The sequence below is a fragment of the Hyperolius riggenbachi genome, chromosome 7 (assembly GCF_040937935.1).
Source record: "Hyperolius riggenbachi isolate aHypRig1 chromosome 7, aHypRig1.pri, whole genome shotgun sequence".
Taxonomy (NCBI): Eukaryota; Metazoa; Chordata; class Amphibia; order Anura; family Hyperoliidae; genus Hyperolius; species Hyperolius riggenbachi.
Genome location: NC_090652.1, coordinates 293,581,037 through 293,603,211, shown reverse-complemented (window position 1 = coordinate 293,603,211; position 22,175 = coordinate 293,581,037). Strand labels below are relative to the sequence as shown.

At 47.6% G+C, this 22,175-nt stretch overlaps 1 protein-coding gene across 1 annotated transcript; it reads left to right on the top strand.

Moving 5' to 3' along the window:
- Window positions 1-2,169: 2,169 nt before the first annotated feature.
- LOC137525876 (SH3 domain-binding glutamic acid-rich-like protein 3) lies at window positions 2,170-9,779 on the top strand. The gene is made up of 3 exons (XM_068247093.1): window positions 2,170-2,293; window positions 7,672-7,839; window positions 8,635-9,779. Exons 1-3 carry the CDS (start codon window positions 2,243-2,245, stop codon window positions 8,701-8,703), a joined length of 288 nt encoding a protein of 95 aa, XP_068103194.1. The 5' UTR covers window positions 2,170-2,242; the 3' UTR covers window positions 8,704-9,779.
- The last annotated feature ends 12,396 nt before the right edge of the window (window positions 9,780-22,175 follow it).

Below are 22,175 nucleotides of genomic sequence, written 5' to 3'. Positions count from 1 at the left end.
GTCATTGGGAGTCCCGATCCACCCCTCGGCGCTGCCTGGCACTGATTGGCCAGGCAGCGCACGGGGTCTGGGGGGGGGGGGCCGCGCGCCACGACGGATAGCTGCGATCGGGCACAGGGCGGCGGCGATCAGTGTGCTGGCGCAGCTAGCAAAGTGCTAGCTGCGTCGTCCAGCAAAAAAAAAAGTATGCAAATCGGCCGAGCAGGGCCGGAGAAAACCTCCTGCGTGGTTTACCCAGAACTATGTTCGGGGTTACCGGCCGCCAGGAAGGTTAATTTACATCAATTAAATTGACATATTTCTTATTTTCAAATGTTAAAATTAAGAAATATAAGGATGCTAGAAAGAACCAGTGTGATTTCAATGATAAAACAAAATCTTTTGATTCCAAATTCTTTGTGACATGCATGGCGAGGGGTGTGGTGGAGGCGTGGTTAGAGGTGTGGTGGGGGCATGTCTTAAAGAGAATCTGTACTCTAATATTCTTACACTAAAAAGCATACCATTCTATTCATTATTTTCTCCTGTGCCCCTCTATGCTGTTTCTGCCACTCTCTGCTGCAATCCTGGCTTGTAATTAACAGTTTTAGGCAATGTTTACAAACAAACTAACCAGCTTCTAATAGGCTCAGCTAAGCATAGTGTGTGAGTATGCAGGGGGCCTGCAGAGGGTGTGTATCGCTTCTACCAATCACAAGCAGCCCTGCACATTCCACACAATCAAAGCCTTAGCCCGACAAACAGGACAGAGGAAAGATACATTGATTTATTACAGAGACAGTGTAATTAGGAAAGACTGCAGTAAGCCCCAGCACATTAGAACAGGCATAGGAACTCATAGGATAGAAGAACTAAGGCTGAAAAAATTGTTACAGAGTCTCTTTAAAGTGTCCCTCTTTCTTATCCCAAAATGTTGGGAGGTATTATGGCTTTACGTCATTCAAATGGGACATGGGCAGCATGGTGGCATAGTGGTTAGTGCTCTCTTGCCTTGCAGCGTTGGGTCCCTATTTGAATCACAGCCAGGGTACTATCTGCATGGATTTTGTATGTTCTCCATGTGTCTGCGTGAGTTTCCTCCGGGCACTCTGGTTTCCTCCCATATCCCAATAACATACAGATAAGTTAATTGGCTTCCCCCTAAATTGGCCCTGGACTTTGATACATACACTACACGATACATACATAGACATATGACTATGGTAGAGAATAGATTGCGAGCCTCTCTGAGGGACAATTAACCTTCTTAGAGGAATGGATGAGCCTGCCTCGTCCTTAAAAAAACTAGCTGCAATTGGTACTGCCTACTGTCCATAGCATCAAATAATAAAGTAAGAAAATAAATAAAAATCATATATATATATATATATATATATATATATATATATATATATATATATATATATATATATATATATAAATATACATACATATATATACATACGTATGTGTGAATTTTAAAAAAATTGTACGCATGTTTGCGGACATCTTGCAAGCGGTCCGTAAAAATGCTTGCAATGTAAGGAAAGGCTTAAAAAATGGTACCTCTTTTGGTACAAAAATCGCACAGAAGTTAAACTTCGAGAAGGTTTAGGCTACGTTTACACTAGTGCGGTGCAATTCTATTGTGGAAAACGCAAAAACGAATTTGCATGCGGATGCGAATTTGTACGCATTTGTTTTTAATGTGAAAACGCGTTAAAATTTGCATGTTTGTAAGTATGCGAGTGACAAGAAGACAATATACTCTGTACAGCACTGTGGAAGATGCCGGCGCTATACTAAATAATAGTAATACAAGTAAGAGAATAAGCTGTTTCAACACAAATTCAAATTACACTGAAACCAGTTATCACAGGCTTGATATACCCAAGAAATTATCTATGTGCCTATGTACAACCACAATTCACCAAAATGCACTTTTATTTAACTTGAATAAAGCATCAGCAGTCAGCACATTAGCCTGCCTCTGAACACACTGTGGTGCCCTTTCAAATGGGACACTTGTAACACTATCGCGTTGCATGTTGGGATGTGTAGTTCACAGCTGGTGATCACATGTCGCATTCAGGACCAGGATTCCTATCGCGTTGCATGTTGGGATGTGTAGTTCACAGCTGGTGATCACATGTCGCATTGTGGAGCAGGATTGGCTGGAGTGCTGACACGTGGTGGGAGAGGTCGGAAGTGTACAGCTACAGCAGTAGCAGTCTACATTGCAGAGAAGAGCAGGGCAGCCAGGATGTGTGACTCTCTGAGGATGTTTATGACGTCGGTGACGAGTTCACGGGAGGTGAGGCTGGCTGGAGGCTGCAATCGGTGCTCTGTGTGTTGGAGGGTGGATGCGGGGGGGCGCTGGGATGTGCAGTTGTTAGGAGTGCTGTGAGCCTGCTGGTCCTGCTGCAGCATCCTGTTACTTTGTAACAATGTAGCACATAGCAGACGCATGTGAGAGCAGAGTGTCGTCTATGTGATGAAGGTACAGTAGGATGAAAATAAACTGCAAATAAGTCTCCAAATGTGTGAAGAGTGTCTGTAGAGGTGAATGATCTCTTTTAAAATTGCACTTCCCCTTTTTGTCTATCTATAGGTGGCCATACACTGGTCGATTTGCCATCAGATCGACCAACAGATAGATCTCTCTCTGATCCAGTGGCGTAGCAATAGGGGTTGCAGAGGTAGCAACCGCATCGGGGCCCTTTGGTCAGAGGGGCCCCAAGGGGCCATCCCTCAAGCATAATATTAGCTCTCTATTGTCTCTGTGCTGGTAATAATCACTTCTATAGATGCTTTAAATAATAGTAATCATTAACAAACGGTTTCCCATCCCTTCTTGCACCTCTGACACTGTGGAAATGCTTGGCAGGTTTTGGTGCGCCATATCAATTGTTATAAATGCTAGAAGTGCTTCGGGGGCCCCATGTAAAACTTGCAGCGGGGCCCATAGCACCTTAGCTACGCCACTGCTCTGATCGAATCTGATCAGAGGGATCGTATGGCTGCCTTTACTGCAAACAGATTGTGAATCGATTTCAGCATGAAACTGATCACCATCTGTGGAGCTGCTGCCAACGCCCCTCCCCCGCATACATTACCTGATCCGGCCGGCGCGAGTCCCCTGGTCTCTGCTGTCTCTTCTCCGCTCTGGGCTCCAGCTTCACTTTACTTCCTGCTGGGGGAAGTTTAAACAGTAGAGGGTGCTCTACTGTTTAAACTTCCTGTTGGGACAGGAAAAAGTGAAGCCTGGCGGAGCCCAGCGGACAAGGAGCAGCAGGACAAGCGCCGGTCGGATCAGGTAATGTATTGCAGCTAGTGTCTTTCGTCGGGCATTTGAATGCCGCTATCGACGCACTCCTGACCCGCCAGCGATCGAGCAAAATCTTTTGCACGGATGGATCAACGGGAACGATCGATTTTGGGCAGAAATACATCGTTCTGTCAGCGTTGGGGCAATGATTTCACAGCAGATTCGATCACAGTGATCCAATCTGCTGTATATCGGCGGGAAAATCGTTAGGTGGATGGACCCCTTATGACATTTGCTTGTCCACAATGGACAAACTGGTCTAATAGACTTCAGTGCATTTATAAAAAGGGTCTGTAATGCCTTCCCCCCCCCCCCCCCCCCCCCCAAACTATGCAAAGATGTTATCTTTAAAGGAGCCTGAAGCATTAAAAAAAAATTAAAATTAAAAAAAAAAAAAACTGACCTAAGGAGAGGTAAGGCTCTGGGTCCTATAGAGCACAATAATGAAAAAGACAGGAGCGCTCCTTGGTGCATTAACTTCTTTGCTAAAAACAGACACGCTTAATGGTTACACTTACACTGTGTATATGAACATATGCGCTTCTCAAGCCTGTCAGCAGTCCTCTCCCAAATCCTGTGCTTGGCCGGAGCAAACAGGAATGATGTTGTCTGCCGTCACGACTCTGTTCGGCGTTAACCACGCCTTCAGGCGTCGTGACGTCAGACGACTCTAGCACGACCAGGCCCCGCCCACCACACCCCACTCCACACTGACATCACTCCTGTTTTCTCCAGCCAAGCACAGGAGTTGGGAGAGGACTGCTGGCAGGCTGGAGAAGCGCATATGTTCATATACACAGTGTAAGTGTAACCATTAAGCGTGTCTGTTTTTAGTAAAAAAGTTAATGCACCAAGGAGCAGCACCTGCAAAGCATCAAAGTCTATCTAAGTGCAAAGGCAGCACAGGATTTGTTCTTTTTTCCTACAGCGCACAGTTCCCCAACCCTGTCCTCAAGACCCACCAACAGTACATGTTTTGCAGAAAACCACAAACATGCACAGGTGGGGTAATTAGTGTCTCAGCAGAGCTGATTAACCACCTATGTGGATTTCCACAAAACATGCACTGTTGGTGAGCCTTGAGGACCGGGTTGGGGAACATTCCTTCCTGTTCCTCCTACGCTGGCCCCCCAGTTAGCAGTCTTTGACTGATGGGTCGGAGACTGCTCTCTGCCGCTTTGGAAGTTGCTCCTGAAGACGGGCCGCTCTGTACTGCGTATGTGCACTCTTGCGCACTCATGCATGTGCAGTACGGAGCCACCCATCTTCGGAGCACTTGGGCTCACGAAGCCTCCCACGGTGGGGGATTCAAAGAGCTGCAACAAGTGGACAATGAGAGGAACGGGAAGGTTCCATAGGACCCAGAGCCTTCCTACTCCATAGGTGAGTACTGTATCTGCTTTTGTTTTTTTTAAATACACTTCAGACTAACTTTAAGCTCTGTATACACGCCAAATGAAACCTGGCTGAAGCAGCCAAGAACCACTGCCTCTTCATTTTATACAGTGTGGTCACATGGTTACAGTAACGTGGTTACATTGCCTGCCTGCCTGCCTTTTGTACAGTGTAGTCACAGTGCCTGCCTGCATTTTGTACAGTGTGCGCACATGGATACACCGCCTACCTGCATTTTTACAGTGTGATCACATGGTTACAGTGCCTGCCTGCATTTTGTACAGTGTGGTCACATGGTTACAGTGCCTGCCTGTATTTTGTACAGTGTGGTCACATGGTTACAGCGCCTCCCTGCATTTTGTACAGTGTGGTCGCATGGTTACAGCGCCTGCCTGCATTTTGCACAGTGTGGTCACATGGTTACAGTGCCTGCCTGCATTTTGTATAGTGTGGTCACATGGTTACAGCGCCTGCCTGCATTTTGTATAGTGTGGTCACATGGTTACAGCGCCTGCCTGCATTTTGTACAGTGTGGTCGCATGGTTACAGTGCCTGCCTGCATTTTGTACAGTGTGGTCACATGGTTACAGTGCCTGCCTGCATTTTGTACAGTGTGGTCACATGGTTACAGTGCCTGCCTTCATTTTGTACAGTGTGGCCGCATGGTTACAGTGCCTGCCTGCATTTTGTATAGTGTGGTCACATGGTTACAGTGCCTGCCTGCATTTTGCACAGTGTGATCACATGGTTACAGTGCCTGCCTGCATTTTGTACAGTGTGGTCGCATGGTTACAGTGCCTGCCTGTATTTTGTACAGTGTGGTCACATGGTTACAGCGCCTCCCTGCATTTTGTACAGTGTGGTCGCATGGTTACAGCGCCTGCCTGCATTTTGCACAGTGTGGTCACATGGTTACAGTGCCTGCCTGCATTTTGTATAGTGTGGTCACATGGTTACAGCGCCTGCCTGCATTTTGTATAGTGTGGTCACATGGTTACAGCGCCTGCCTGCATTTTGTACAGTGTGGTCACATGGTTACAGTGCCTGCCTGCATTTTGTACAGTGTGGCCACATGGTTACAGTGCCTGCCTTCATTTTGTACAGTGTGGCCGCATGGTTACAGTGCCTGCCTGCATTTTGTATAGTGTGGTCACATGGTTACAGCGCCTGCCTGCATTTTGCACAGTGTGGTCACATGGTTACAGTGCCTGCCTGCATTTTGCACAGTGTGGCCGCATGGTTACAGTGCCTGCCTGCATTTTGTATAGTGTGGTCACATGGTTACAGCGCCTGCCTGCATTTTGTATAGTGTGGTCACATGGTTACAGTGCCTGCCTGCATTTTGCACAGTGTGGTCACATGGTTACAGTGCCTGCCTTCATTTTGTACAGTGTGGCCGCATGGTTACAGTGCCTGCCTGCATTTTGTATAGTGTGGTCACATGGTTACAGCGCCTGCCTGCATTTTGTACAGTGTGGTCACATGGTTACAGTGCCTGCCTGCATTTTGTACAGTGTGGCCACATGGTTACAGTGCCTGCCTTCATTTTGTACAGTGTGGCCGCATGGTTACAGTGCCTGCCTGCATTTTGTATAGTGTGGTCACATGGTTACAGCGCCTGCCTGCATTTTGCACAGTGTGGTCACATGGTTACAGTGCCTGCCTGCATTTTGCACAGTGTGGCCGCATGGTTACAGTGCCTGCCTGCATTTTGTATAGTGTGGTCACATGGTTACAGCGCCTGCCTGCATTTTGTATAGTGTGGTCACATGGTTACAGTGCCTGCCTGCATTTTGCACAGTGTGGTCACATGGTTACAGTGCCTGCCTTCATTTTGTACAGTGTGGCCGCATGGTTACAGTGCCTGCCTGCATTTTGTATAGTGTGGTCACATGGTTACAGCGCCTGCCTGCATTTTGTATAGTGTGGTCACATGGTTACAGCGCCTACCTGCATTTTGTACAGTGTGGTCACATGGTTACAGTGCCTGCCTGCATTTTGCACAGTGTGGTCACATGGTTACAGTGCCTGCCTGCATTTTGCACAGTGTGGTCACATGGTTACAGTGCCTGCCTGCATTTTGTACAGCGTGGTCGCATGGTTACAGTGCCTGCCTGCATTTTGTACAGTGTGGTCACATGGTTACAGCGCCTGCCTGCATTTTGTACAGTGTGGTCACATGGTTACAGTGCCTGCCTGCATTTTGTACAGTGTGGTCGCATGGTTACAGTGCCTGCCTGCATTTTGTACAGTGTGGCCGCATGGTTACAGTGCCTGCCTGCATTTTGTACAGTGTGGCCGCATGGTTACAGTGCCTGCCTGCATTTTGTACAGTGTGGCCGCATGGTTACAGTGCCTGCCTGCATTTTGTACAGCGTGGTCGCATGGTTACAGTGCCTGCCTGCATTTTGTACAGTGTGGTCACATGGTTACAGCGCCTGCCTGCATTTTGTACAGTGTGGTCACATGGTTACAGTGCCTGCCTGCATTTTGTACAGTGTGGTCACATGGTTACAGTGCCTGCCTGCATTTTGTACAGTGTGGTCGCATGGTTACAGCGCCTGCCTGTATTTTGTACAGTGTGGTCGCATGGTTACAGCGCCTGCCTGTATTTTGTACAGTGTGGTCGCATGGTTACAGTGCCTGCCTGCATTTTGTACAGTGTGGTCACATGGTTACAGTGCCTGCCTTCATTTTGTACAGTGTGGCCGCATGGTTACAGTGCCTGCCTGCATTTTGTACAGTGTGGTCGCATGGTTACAGTGCCTGCCTGTATTTTGTACAGTGTGGCCGCATGGTTACAGCGCCTGCCTGTATTTTGTACAGTGTGGTCGCATGGTTACAGTGCCTGCCTGCATTTTGTACAGTGTGGTCGCATGGTTACAGTGCCTGCCTGCATTTTGTACAGTGTGGTCACATGGTTACAGTGCTGTGAAGTAGCACTCATCTTGCTGTTTTTCACTATCCAGACAAAGGCGCACCAGGCAGAGATGACTCGCATTTTGGACACCTGCGGACACCCCTACGAAACAGTGGATATATCCGTAGACAGCAATCTGAGAGCAGAGATGAGGGAGAAGTCCGGCAACCCCAGCGCGCTTCCGCCTCTGTTGTTTCGTGGTGACAAGTTCATTGGGGTAAAACATTTTTTAAAATTTTATATCAATTTTAATAATTCAAGATTTTTGTGGATTTGGCTGTTTGGAGCTGGGAAAGCCGCTACTGCGCCTGGGCTGGATCGCGTTAGGTAAATATTTACCCCACCGACGTTCAGGGGCTCCCAGCGCAGGATCGCTTCTGCTGAGAAGGGCGGGGAAAGCCTCGCTAGGATCCAGAAGCTTCCCCCTCCTGAGGTAAGTACCCCCAGAGGTTTTTTAACATTCAGGCAATGGAGAAAAAAAAGTTAAGAAAAAAAAACAATGTTTTTTAAAAAAAAAATGCTAAAAATATAACTGGAAGTGGTAAATGTACACTGCAAGAAACAAAGGACAAGAGGGTGGATTCATCAAAGGATATAGCGTGAGCAACCTCCTGTTGCTCGTGCTAATAAATCGACGCAGCTTAATGTTGTTTCCCTGCCCACTACACGCTAGCGTGCGTAACTAACGGCCGCAGCTAAGAAAAGCCGTGCGCGGTAGTGATGTATTGCTACCGCGATACTTAACTAGTTCCGCCACTACTATGTTAGTTAACAGCTTTTGTTAGCTGCGGCTGTTGCTTAGTTACGCACGCTACGCTAACACTAGAGTACGTAATTAATGCACATTTAGTTTTCCACACCGCCAAATTTCCCTGTGCCGTGCCGTTCTAACCCACCGGCTACTTTTTTATGCCACCCGGCTGGAAGAACATTCTGGGGAGAACACTGGCCTCTATCATACATTCATGCAGGATATACAATTAATGTATACTTTGTTTCCTCCTGTTTGCAGGGCATTGAGGAGCTGAAGAGTGCAGTGGAAGATTCCAATCTGGAAGAGCTCTTGCAAGGGAAGAACTAGGGCCCCCCTCTCTGTGCTGAAAATGGAATCTGCCCGCGACATTCCATCTACCAGTCTTTTACTCGCTTACATCTTACACATGGTCATTCCTTAAAGTGCACCTGAGGTGAAAATAAACCAATGAGATAAATGATTGTATTTATCCTCCTACTCCTAAAAATGACTTTTTAGATATCCCATGGTTTTTATTTTATATTGAAACATTTACAAAAGTAGACTTAATGTTTTGTTGTCTCTTCTCAGCGGCAGTCTATTAAGTGTCCCTGAGTAAAAAAACATGACCTATTGATTTTTTTTAGGCCCCCCCCCCCTCACTTTCAGGAGTTGTATTCTGCCAGGAAAACTTATGGCTGTAATTTACTTATCAGTGAAGTTTACTATATTCACGACAAGGTACCCACAAGACAGAAGCTGTCACTTCCTTGCCTAGAAATTAACTCCTTCAGGCAGCAAAATAAAACTGGTAAAACAGTCAGGTTATGAATACATTTTGCCCTCTGCATTCACCTGTTTATCTCATCATCTCATCATGTCACATGTCACATGTCACCTCGGGTACACTTTTTCATTTTGTGTAGTGTAGTTTGGCAGTGTAGCAATTTTTATATATAATTATGTTTTTTTTTTACTGCTTTTTTTTCTGTTCATTCCAGTTTGGCAAAAAGTACATTCCTAATCTACCCACCAATCCTAAAGTACTGTGAATAAACTGGAAGTAAAGAGACCACTAACCGCCTTGCAATGTTACAAAGCCCTTCCATGGCAGCTCAATGAGGCTTGCCTGCTTTCCCAGAGATGGATTAAGATGTTACGGGGCCCCAGGCAAGGTAATAGATTTGAAACCCCCCCCCCCCCCCCTTCTGGTCCTTTTGGGAAGCTGAAGTGTAGAGAGGTCAGAGAAGGCGGCAGGTGAGCCCCTTGGCACCCACTAGGCCCCAAGCATCTGCCTAGGTTGCCTGGTGGATGATCCTTCTCTGCCCCTCCCTATTCTGACTGTGAATTCAGTGTATGTATTACCTGCCAAAGAGGAAGCAAAGTCTTCCAGATGATCAATAAACTTGTTTCAGATCATCTCAGTTCTTGTCATTTGTATTTTTATTTTAGGTCCAAAGGGATGTACTGATGCATTAGCATTATATACTGTACTGGTATAACTGTGATTTAGTGGTTGGTGAAATGGGAGTTAAAGTGGTTCCGAATCTTAAAGGGCAACTGAAGCCAGAAGGATATGGAGGCTGCCATATTTATTTCCTATTAAACAATACCAGTTGCCTGGCAGCCCTGCTGATCCTCTGCCTCTAATACCCTTTAGCCATAGACCCTGAGCAAGCATACAGCAGATCAGGTGTTTCTGACATTAGTGTCAGATCTGTGACAATTTTAACTGCATGCTTGTTTCTGGTGTGATTCAGACACTAATGCAGCCAAATAGACCAGCAGGGCTGCCAGGCAACTGGTATTGTGTAAAAGGAAATAAATATGGCAGCCTTCGTATACTTCTCATTTCAGTTGTCCTTTAAAGAAAATTTGTAATATAAAAAACCCTCTGGGGGATACTCTGGAACTTAATGAGGGGATACTTTGGAACCTAATGAGGGGATACTCTGGAACCTACTGAGGGGATACTCTGGAACCTACTGAGGGGATACTCTGGAACCTACTGAGGGGATACTCTGGAACCTACTGAGGGGATACTCTGGAACCTACTGAGGGGATACTCTGGAACCTACTGAGGGGATACTCTGGAACCTACTGAAAGGGGTATACTCTGGAACCTACTGAGGGGATACTCTGGAACCTACTGAGGGGATACTCTGGAACCTACTGAGGGGATACTCTGGAACCTACTGAGGGGATACTCTGGAACCTACTGAGGGGATACTCTGGAACCTACTGAGGGGATACTCTGGAACCTAATGAGAGGGGATACTCTTGGACCTACTGAGGGGATACTCTGGGACCTACTGAGGGGATACTCTTGGACCTACTGAGGGGATACTCTGGGACCTACTGAGGGGATACTCTGGGACCTACTGAGGGGATACTCTGGGACCTACTGAGGGGATACTCTGGGACCTACTGAGGGGATACTCTGGGACCTACTGAGGGGATACTCTGGGACCTACTGAGGGGATACTCTGGGACCTACTGAGGGGATACTCTGGGACCTACTGAGGGGATACTCTGGGACCTACTGAGGGGATACTCTGGGACCTACTGAGGGGATACTCTGGGACCTACTGAGGGGATACTCTGGGACCTACTGAGGGGATACTCTGGGACCTACTGAGGGGATACTCTGGGACCTACTGAGGGGATACTCTTGGACCTACTGAGGGGATACTCTGGGACCTACGGAGGGGATACTCTGGGACCTACTGAGGGGATACTCTGGGACCTACTGAGGGGATACTCTGGGACCTAATGAGAGGGGATACTCTGGGACCTACGGAGGGGATACTCTGGGACCTACGGAGGGGATACTCTGGGACCTACGGAGGGGATACTCTGGGACCTAATGAGAGGGGATACTCTGGAACCTAATGAGAGGGGATACTCTGGAACCTAATGAGGGGGATACTCTGGAACCTAATGAGGGGGATACTCTGGAACCTAATGAGGGGGATACTCTGGAACCTAATGAGGGGGATACTCTGGAACCTAATGAGGGGGATACTCTGGAACCTAATGAGGGGGATACTCTGGAACCTAATGAGGGGGATACTCTGGAACCTAATGAGGGGGATACTCTGGAACCTACTGAGGGGATACTCTGGAACCTACTGAGGGGATACTCTGGAACCTACTGAGGGGATACTCTGGAACCTACTGAGGGGATACTCTGGAACCTACTGAGGGGATACTCTGGAACCTACTGAGGGGATACTCTGGAACCTAATGAGAGGGGATACTCTTGGACCTACTGAGGGGATACTCTGGGACCTACTGAGGGGATACTCTTGGACCTACTGAGGGGATACTCTTGGACCTACTGAGGGGATACTCTTGGACCTACTGAGGGGATACTCTGGGACCTACTGAGGGGATACTCTGGGACCTACTGAGGGGATACTCTGGGACCTACTGAGGGGATACTCTGGGACCTACTGAGGGGATACTCTGGGACCTACTGAGGGGATACTCTGGGACCTACTGAGGGGATACTCTGGGACCTACTGAGGGGATACTCTGGGACCTACTGAGGGGATACTCTGGGACCTACTGAGGGGATACTCTGGGACCTACTGAGGGGATACTCTGGGACCTACTGAGGGGATACTCTGGGACCTACTGAGGGGATACTCTGGGACCTACTGAGGGGATACTCTGGGACCTACGGAGGGGATACTCTGGGACCTACGGAGGGGATACTCTGGGACCTACGGAGGGGATACTCTGGGACCTACGGAGGGGATACTCTGGGACCTACGGAGGGGATACTCTGGGACCTACGGAGGGGATACTCTGGGACCTACGGAGGGGATACTCTGGGACCTACGGAGGGGATACTCTGGAACCTACGGAGGGGGATACTCTGGAACCTAATGAGGGGGATACTCTGGAACCTAATGAGGGGGATACTCTGGAACCTAATGAGGGGGATACTCTGGGACCTAATGAGGGGGATACTCTGGAACCTAATGAGGGGGATACTCTGGAACCTAATGAGGGGGATACTCTGGAACCTAATGAGGGGGATACTCTGGAACCTAATGAGGGGGATACTCTGGAACCTAATGAGGGGGATACTCTGGAACCTAATGAGGGGGATACTCTGGAACCTAATGAGGGGGATACTCTGGAACCTAATGAGGGGGATACTCTGGAACCTAATGAGGGGGATACTCTGGAACCTAATGAGGGGGATACTCTGGAACCTAATGAGGGGGATACTCTGGAACCTAATGAGGGGGATACTCTGGAACCTAATGAGGGGGATACTCTGGAACCTAATGAGAGGGGGATACTCTGGAACCTAATGAGGCTTCCCCCATCCTCAGGAATCCAGCACTGGCCTCCCCGATACCACAGCTGACACAGGATGGTGGCTGTGGCACAGGCGCAGTAGCTCCTGCAATATTTACCTACCACGATCCAGCGCAGTAGCGGTTCTCCGCTCCGACGGAAATAGCAGAGCCTTATTGGGTCCGCTTTATTGCGCAGGCGCAAGTCGTCTGCGCAGCAGAGCGGACCTGATTAGGCTCTGCTATTTCTGCCGGAGCTGGAAAAGCCGCTACTGCGTCTGCGCTGGATCGTGGTAGGTAAATATTTACCCCACTGACGTTCGGGGGCTCCCAGCGCTGGATCGCCTCTGCTGAGGAGAACGGGGGAAGCCTCATTAGGATCCAGAAGCTTCCCCCCCCTCCCAAGGTAAGTACCCCCAGAGGGGTTTTTTTTTTTTTTTTACAGGTTTTCTTTAGGGGAAATTCCATATTTTGTCAATGTACATTTCATTTTTGGGTAGACTTAAAGACTAAAAACTCGAGCAAAGGCATAGCAGAAGTGTAAAAATGTGCTTAAAGCAGTAGGATTAGCCATAGTATGCCAGGGAAAAAAACACCACATATATACTGTAAGTAGATAAATACTTTATGTACTTACATAACACATTATTGTACTGCCCACGTTTTGATTTCAGTGAATGTTATATAGTAAATGAAGAGAATTCTGTTCCTGGTGGGAACCATGTCTTTTGCCCACAGTTTGGGGCTAAATACTGATGCCATTTCTTCCCTTAACTTTTTTTTCTTCTTTTCTCTTGCTTGTAAACACAAGTGAGCAGAGGATCATGTTTCAGCTAGGCAGCTAGTCCTGGAAATAAAAGCAAGAAGAGGAATATATTATAGATCTAAAGGTCCCCCAGCATGCAACTGAATGTCAATGGCTTTTAAAGGGCCGGTGCTCCTAAGGTATGTGATAACTCCAAACCATTAGAGCACAAAAAGTTTGCAGGATTAGCATCTTTATCACTTAATACACTCAGACCAGTTGCTGTTAAAACTTGATTTTTAAGGTGACAATCCCGCTTTTAAAGCATGACATACCGGTATTTAAATTTTGCACGAAGTACAAGAATGTGGATACTTATGAAGAAAACCAGGAAGTGAGAAACAGGTGAGGTGAGTGTAGAATACCACAGATACCTATAAAGAGTGTGATTTTCTCACCCTAATCATCATGCTTATAGGAAGTCGTGTGCGCGCGCCTGTGTGTGTCTTTGTCTGCCATGCACTGGTGAGCAACAAGTCCGAAACAGGCTATATGTATGGTGAATTGGTGTAGCTAAAATGTATCGGCTACATGCTCCCTATACACCAGCAGTTCTGGCTGTGTGCCTGGCTTTCTGGGTCATAAAGGGATGATTTGCATATTTGGGAGTGATGCATTATGGGAAACCACAGTTGCTCACTTACAGCTGAGTTATTGCTTCTTTACCTTCTGTTTAAGAAGGTAAAATTACATATAGCATTGCTTTTTAAAGAAATCCTATAATAAAAAAAATTCCCCTTTGAGGGGGAAGTCTCTGGATCCTACGGAGGCTTCCCCCATCCTCCGGTGTCCCTCTGTTAGCCTGCCCGGGTCTCCCGAAGTGCGAAGATGTAAATATTTAACTCTCCGCGATCCATCACAGGCGTACTGGCAGCTTTTCGCTCGGGCTAGGCGGAAATAGCCGAACCAGATCGGTCTGCTCTACTGTGCAGGCGCGAGTCCTTTTGCGTCTGTGCAGTAGAGCGAATACAATCGGGTTCAGCTATTTCTGCCTAGCCCAAAGAAAGAGCCGCTACTGTGCCTGCGCTGGATCCCTCGTCGGGGAGGATTGCAGGAGGCTTCGGGGGAGCCAGCGCTGGACTGCCTTCAGCTACAGAGATCGGGGAAGCCTTATTGGGATCCTGAAGCTTCTTCCCCCCCCCCCCCCCCCCCCCCCTTCCCGAGGTAAGTACCCTCCAGGGGAGTTTTGTTTTGATACAGGTTCTCTTTAGAAGAGGGCTTTTTGGTCTCTTTAAAGGAAACCTGATACATTTAAATTGCAAACCGACTGGCCAGCAGAAAAAGATGGATCGGCCTGGGAGAATGGCGAGGGAGCCTGCAGCATACATGAGGCTGGAGAAAGTCCCAGGTAAGGTCCGGTTCACACTTCCTTAGAAAACTTTATGAACATGTATGTTTTTTAAGCTTCGCTCAAACGCAGGAAGCAGATCCTATGTTAAAAATAGGATCTGCTTTCACTTGTTACAATACACTGAACCTACACTGATCCATGTGCTGCAAAACGCGAGTCGGAGTCCCAGCTTGGCACATTTTCCTGGACTGGATGGGAAAATGTGTCCAGTGAAATGCTATGAGAGTGGACACTGTCTGTTCTCACTAGGCGAGTCGCCTGTTTCGCCCGAATCCCGAGTTGCTGCCGTGACGCCATACTCACGTTTGTCGCTGCCACTTGGTCCCTTCTGAACAACCTGGTGGCCAGGGGATCTCCATTGCACTCCAAAAAGATCAATAGGAATCCTCAGCAACGTAGAATTCTCATTGGTTCATGTTGGACCAATGAAAATTCTCCCTGTGGCTAGGGAGAAGTGGCCTGCTACAGCCTATGGAGAGCCCCATGCTTCTGCTGGCCTCTGGGCTGTTGAAAGGACCAAGCAGCGGCGGGACAGGTGAGTGGCGATGCGTACAGGCGGACATGATTGATGCAGGAGCAGACGTGCTGATGCGGAGCGGACGAGGTGCGGGCACGGAACAGTCAGGTGTATTTGTTGCATGCAGAACGGATGGTAGGCATCCGCCTTGCGGATGGGCTTAGCGTTTCTGTTCTGCATCTGCACAAGTGTGAACTGGCCCTTAGTATATTTAAAACATCTGAGGATAGCACCCACAGCCATACCTGCACAGATATTAATCACAGTATACAAAAAGTGAATGTATATATACAAGTCCAATGTCCTGCAATAAAGTTTTTTCTCATTCCAATAGTATTCAACTTGAATTAGCTTCCAGCTTCATGGCTATAAGACAGTAAGAGCCTCCACCTCACCCTTTGTGAGCGACTCACCAGATTAAAAGACTTTGATCAGTTCTATCAACGCCTTGGGACCGTTCCCGGGTCGTCCCCCACCTCTCGATCTGTGTATATGGATAGACCCTTTCCTCAGACAGCCAGGTTCCAAATCACTATGTACCTCAATAAAAACGCCTCACATAGCATAAATCCAGCCAGCTATAATAAGTAATTTGGACACGGGCTCTCCCCCGCCATAGCTGCCAGGCTTCCTGCAGCCTCATTAGGAAGCCTCTCTGCTGCTCACCGGGACTTGCGCCGTGTTACCAAGCCAGAACGTCGGAGCCTCCAGTCACGCTGTAGCATGCGTCCTCTCTTCTGCATCTAAGCCCCGCCCTACCGGTTTTGTCAATCGTGACTCATCAGGAGCTTGGGGCCAGATACATTGAGAGACGCTGTATGCCGCCCTAATCCCATCCCACTCCGAGCCACTCCCCTAAGCCACCGAGCAACCCGTCAATCACCCATTGCCGGCTGCTAATGGGGAAACTCCGTTTACATATACAATCATGCAATATCTATTATGCGATCCAAGCACACACACAGATAGATAGATAGATAGATAGATATAGAGATATATACAGTGGAGGAAATAATTATTTGACCCCTCACTGATTTTGTAAGTTTGTCCAATGACAAAGAAATGAAAAGTCTCAGAACAGTATCATTTCAATGGTAGATTTATTTTAACAGTGGCAGATAGCACATCAAAAGGAAAATCGAAAAAATAACCTTAAATAAAAGATAGCAGCTGATTTGCATTTCATTGAGTGAAATAAGTTTTTGAACCCCTACCAACCATTAAGAGTTCTGGCTCCCACAGAGTGGTTAGACACTTCTACTCAATTAGTCACCCTCATTAAGGACACCTGTCTTAACTAGTGACCTGTATAAAAGACACCTGTCCACAGAATCAATCAATCAAGCAGACTCCAAACTCTCCAACATGGGAAAGACCAAAGAGCTGTCCAAGGATGTCAGAGACAAAATTGTAGACCTGCACAAGGCTGGAATGGGCTACAAAACCATTAGCAAGAAGCTGGGAGAGAAGGTGACAACTGTTGGTGCGATTGTTCGAAAATGGAAGGAGCACAAAATGACCATCAATCGACTAAGCTCTGGGGCTCCACGCAAGATCTCACCTCGTGGGGTGTCAATGGTTCTGAGAAAGGTGAAAAAGCATCCTAGAACTACACGGGAGGAGTTAGTGAATGACCTCAAATTAGCAGGGACCACAGTCACCAAGAAAACCATTGGAAACACATTACACCGCAATGGATTAAAATCCTGCAGGGCTCGCAAGGTCCCCCTGCTCAAGAAGGCACATGTGCAGGCCCGTCTAAAGTTTGCCAATGAACACCTGAATGATTCTGTGAGTGACTGGGAGAAGGTGCTGTGGTCTGATGAGACCAAAATAGAGCTCTTTGGCATTAACTCAACTCGCTGTGTTTGGAGGAAGAAAAATGCTGCCTATGACCCCCAAAACACCGTCCCCACCGTCAAGCATGGGGGTGGAAACATTTTGCTTTGGAGGTGTTTTTCTGCTAAGGGCACAGGACAACTTAATCACATTAACGGGAAAAATGGACGGAGCCATGTATCGTGAAATCCTGAACGACAACCTCCTTCCCTCTGCCAGGAAACTGAAAATGGGTCGTGGATGGGTGTTCCAGCACGACAATGACCCAAAACTTACAGCAAAGGCAACAAAGGAGTGGCTCAAGAAGAAGCACATTAAGGTCATGGAGTGGCCTAGTCAGTCTCCGGACCTTAATCCAATAGAAAACCTATGGAGGGAGCTCAAGCTCAGAGTTGCACAGAGACAGCCTCGAAACCTTAGGGATTTAGAGATGATCTGCAAAGAGGAGTGGACCAACATTCCTCCTAAAATGTGTGCAAACTTGGTCATCAATTACAAGAAACGTTTGACCTCTGTGCTTGCAAGCACTGGTGTAACAATAGGGCCTGCAGCCCCTGCACCCGCGGGGGGGCTCGGCCCCCCTCCTGGGGCCCGCTCGGGGCCGTTTTGTGGGGGTTGGAGGGGACGCAGCATGAGGGGAAAGCCATGCAGCAATTCGGCGGGGAGGGGGGAAGGTTCCCCCCCCCCCCTCCCTCACCTCGGGGCTCTCCCCTCTGCGCTCCCCTCCGCCTTAAATCTAAGTCCGGGCAGTGTCTGGGCAGCGGCGGGCAATCTTCGGGTGATCCGGATAGTAGTTATCCGGATGACACCCAGTACTGCTGTGCTGTGCGGGCTGGGCGGAGGATCAAGCTTACCCTTCTGATGTCTTCTCCGTCCGTCCCTCAGCGCCTCCCACGATGCGTTCCACTCGGCGCTCACGTGACTTCAAACACTTCCTCCTTCCGGGTTATATATATATAAAGCTATTCTACGCCATGCACAACTACTAATCCTACCATGTCAATTCTAATACTGCCCTATCCCTCCCCACTACATAGCCCACATACACACAATAAAAATTGGTACATGTAAATCCCACGATCCCATGCGATCTATAGGGAACCCATCTCCCCTCGCTGTCTACTAAAGGCCCCCCCATCATAAACCTGCATTACTCAATCACTCTAAACTTTATGCAGATCCACTGGATTGCTATCTACACATGTATCTATATTGCACACATGTCCCATTCTTTTGTTAGCCTCCCAGGAAACAGACCCGGCGAGCAGCGGAGACGCTACCTAAAGGGGCTGCAGGAAGCCTGGCGGCTATAGCGGGGGACGGCCCTTAGTATAAGCTTATGTCTCAGGTGCACTTTAATCCCTTCGTACCGTCCAGGTAATTCTGGGTCACCATTAGGGTTGATCAATGATATGCAAATACTTCTGAGTTTATGCAAATGTATGTAAATATATGCAGCTCAAAAATTGGTCCTTTTTCAAGTTGCATATATTTGCATAACATTTTCATAAATTAGTATTTGCATATCATTAATCATCCCTAGTCACCATGAGCTGCCTGGATATTCCTGAAGCTGCGTACTCACCGCTCAACTGGTCCAGCGATGTTCCATTGACAACAGTAGCTAGCGACGCCTCTTCCTGTCGGCAGGTTAAAGCACGAGGTCACGTGTTGTACACGGTGGCATGAATCAATACCACTACTGTTTTGTGTGGTGTTTCAATGTACATGGCGGCATGAGCGAGACTTCCGCGGTGTCATCAGGGATCTCAAAGATCCGATCCGCCGTGTCGGTCCATCGTCATCAGCGCGAGGCTAGGCAACATTCGCAATCGTGGGCCTTAACCCACCTCGCGACGTCATTTAAAAAATCGCCGGTTGCCGGGAAAATCGTCAGGTGGGTACGCAGCTTAAAAGAGAGAAGGAGACACAGTATTTCTGGCATACCAGACAGGCAGTGAGGTAGAGCGGTGTATTGTGAGATTACTGGAGGTCCTGAACATGCATGTTTGAAAACAAGCCAAGGCTAAAATCACACAAAATTCTTTACATTCTTAGAAGTTATTTAGGAAACTGACATATAAACAACTTACCTTGAGATAAATCTACAGGCAGGGATGCCTACAAGGACACATTCTGGGTGCACAGGACCAGTGAGATTCTTTCAAGCTATGTGAAATATTTGTCAGGCCAATTTTACACTCGACACTGTGTCAGGTATATCGCTTTCAGCAAAATTTTCTTACTCGACACAGTGTTGGGCATAGCACTCAGGTGGTTAACCTGTCTACGACCGTGTCACGCCGACGGGCGTGATCATGGTGACAGACCAAGGACCACCTAATGTCCTGGGGCGGGGCTTTGCAGGAGATTGCACGTGCCGATGCACACGCATCTCTGCTTGAATGACGGAACTCCGCTCCGTCATCAGTCTCCCAGCGGCAATCGCATGTTGATGGCCAAACCGCCGTCTATTTACTGTGTAAATCGCTGCGGTCTATGGCAGCGCTATACTGGGGACAGCCGTGTGACATGGCTGTCCCCACTGGAGGCAGAGAAGCGATCCGCTGTCATAGGCTAAAGCCTATGACAGCCAATCGTGCTGATTGGCTGGCGGAGGGAGGGAGGGAGGGTTAGGGGAAAAAAGTGCATTGTTAAAAAAAAATGAAATAAATATTTATTAAAAAATAATTAAGCATCTTGGGAGCGACCACAGCCCAACAAACGAAAGCTCTGTTGGTGGGAAGAAAAGGGGGGGGGGGGGATGACTTGAGTGCTGAGTTGTGTGGCCCCGCAGCAAGGCCTAATTAGTAAAAAATGGCCGGGGGGGGGGGGGGGGGGGGGTTAAGCCTGTGGTCCTTAAGTGGTTAGGAGAGAGATCACTATTTATCCATTAGAAGGAGATGCCTGTAAGGCTGTCAATAATTTGGCTGTACCTAAATCTGCACCTTTTACAAGCTGTGATTGAAATATAAGAACACATTCATGGCGATCCATCTGATCTCTATGTTCTCAGAAAGAGAATTATGGATCACACACAGAAAGAAGGAGAAACCATTCCACAATTTGCTAATGCCTTAAATGAGCTTATGAATGTTCTCACTTTCAAAGAAGGGAATGAAAAAATACGATACAATACAATACCATTTGTAAAGTGATTTTCTCCCATAGGACTCAAAGCGCATAGTTATGTCTCAGGCTAGGTTCACAGTGGGATGTTGCGTTGTGATGGAACATTAAATTACGTTGACGGTGCCGGGCCTTCTTCTTTTTCAAGGTGATGCAATGTTAACGTTCCAACGCAGCCTTACAACGCAATGCAAATAAGGGTAATAATGCATAGTAACGCTGCATTACTGTCGCATACAGTACATACAGTGGAGCATACAGGCAATGAAAAGTATGCTTCCCTGTATCTGTTAACGTCTGCGTTTAGAGGTAACGCACTGCACCAGTAAATAGTAAATAAATACATTTACAACGCGTCTTTAACGTTGCACTGTGAACGTTTCATAGAGTTGACATTGCAGCGCGGTAGCCAGCATTATAATGACTGACTGTATAACGCAGGACAATAACGTCCCACTGCGAACCTAGACTCAGATCAATACATGTGTTGCAGAGGAAATAGTCAGGTGTTTATAAATGCCAGAATTAACAGGTGGCTTTTCAGTTTGGACTTAAATGCTTCCAGGGATGGAGCTGTCCTGATTGGATGTGGCAGGGCGTTCCAAAGTGAAGGGGCAGCGATACACAGTGGATCCCGAATCCTGGCTTTAATTTCAATATGAATTAGGTTTGAAGAGGGACCTCATTAAACGTTATCTAAAAACTGGAACAAGACTATACATTTCCAGAAAAGTTTAGCCATTAAATATAGTCAAGAGGGAGACACTACTCAGATCACATTGTTTAAAAGACAAAGTCAAAACTACTCACGAAGAGGAAAAACGAATGAGAGCTTCTGTATCTGTCGCAAACTAAACAGAATTACAGGAATTAAGGACGACTGTCCTTAACTTAAATGAGCGGCAGCGTGTCTCTCACCTAATCCATTGGAGCCTGCAGCGATCAGAGACCTCTCCAACCTCTCACTGTTCCCCTAGTACCAGCCTCTGCTGATCACCTCATCAGCAGCAGCTGGAACTAGGGGAGCAGCGAGGGAGAGGAGAAGTCTCCGATCGCCACAGACTTCGATGGATTAGGTGAGAGGTGCTGCTGGTGATTTCATCTAATCAGGGTGAGCAGAGGAGACCTGGGACAATACAGGGAGTCCCTGACATCGTGGTGGGTCAGCGGTTTGTATCAGCATGCGTTCATAAGTCGGGGACTCCCTGTATTTGAAATATAAGACCCAGTGACTTTTTCTCCCCATTTTTGGGGGGAGAAAAAGTGCGTAATATTTTACAAAAATACGGTATTTATTTTAGCTGTTTATGTGTTGGGTCCTAGTCCTCCTGGTACGACCATCCTGGGCATACAGAGTGATTTGACTGTCTTGGAAAAGGTTTATCATCTTCAAATGTATGTATAAAACTTTTAGAAAGGGTTACAGAATATGGGGGAAAAAACTCTATACTACTACATAATCGTGTAGGTGACCCTCACACTACCTCGAACAATAACCTAATAAGAACAATGGTGGCACTGTCTCCAAATCCAATGTGGTATGCCCCATCTCATCATTTACTTACACACACACACACACACGTACCCAGGCATAGGTGCCCGCAGTATAGGTACCCAGGCATAGGTGCCCGCAGTATAGGTAGCTAGGTAAAGGTGTCTTTAGTATAGCTAGCAAGGTATAGGGGCCTTCAGTATAGGTAGCTGGGTAAGGGGACTTCAGTATAGGCAGCAGGGTATAGGGGTCTTCAGTATAGGTAGCAGGCTATGGGGGTGCTTCAGTATAGTTAGCAGGCTATGGGGGTGCTTCAGTATAGGTAGCAGGCTATGGGGGGCTTCAGTATAGTTAGCAGGCTATGGGGGTGCTTC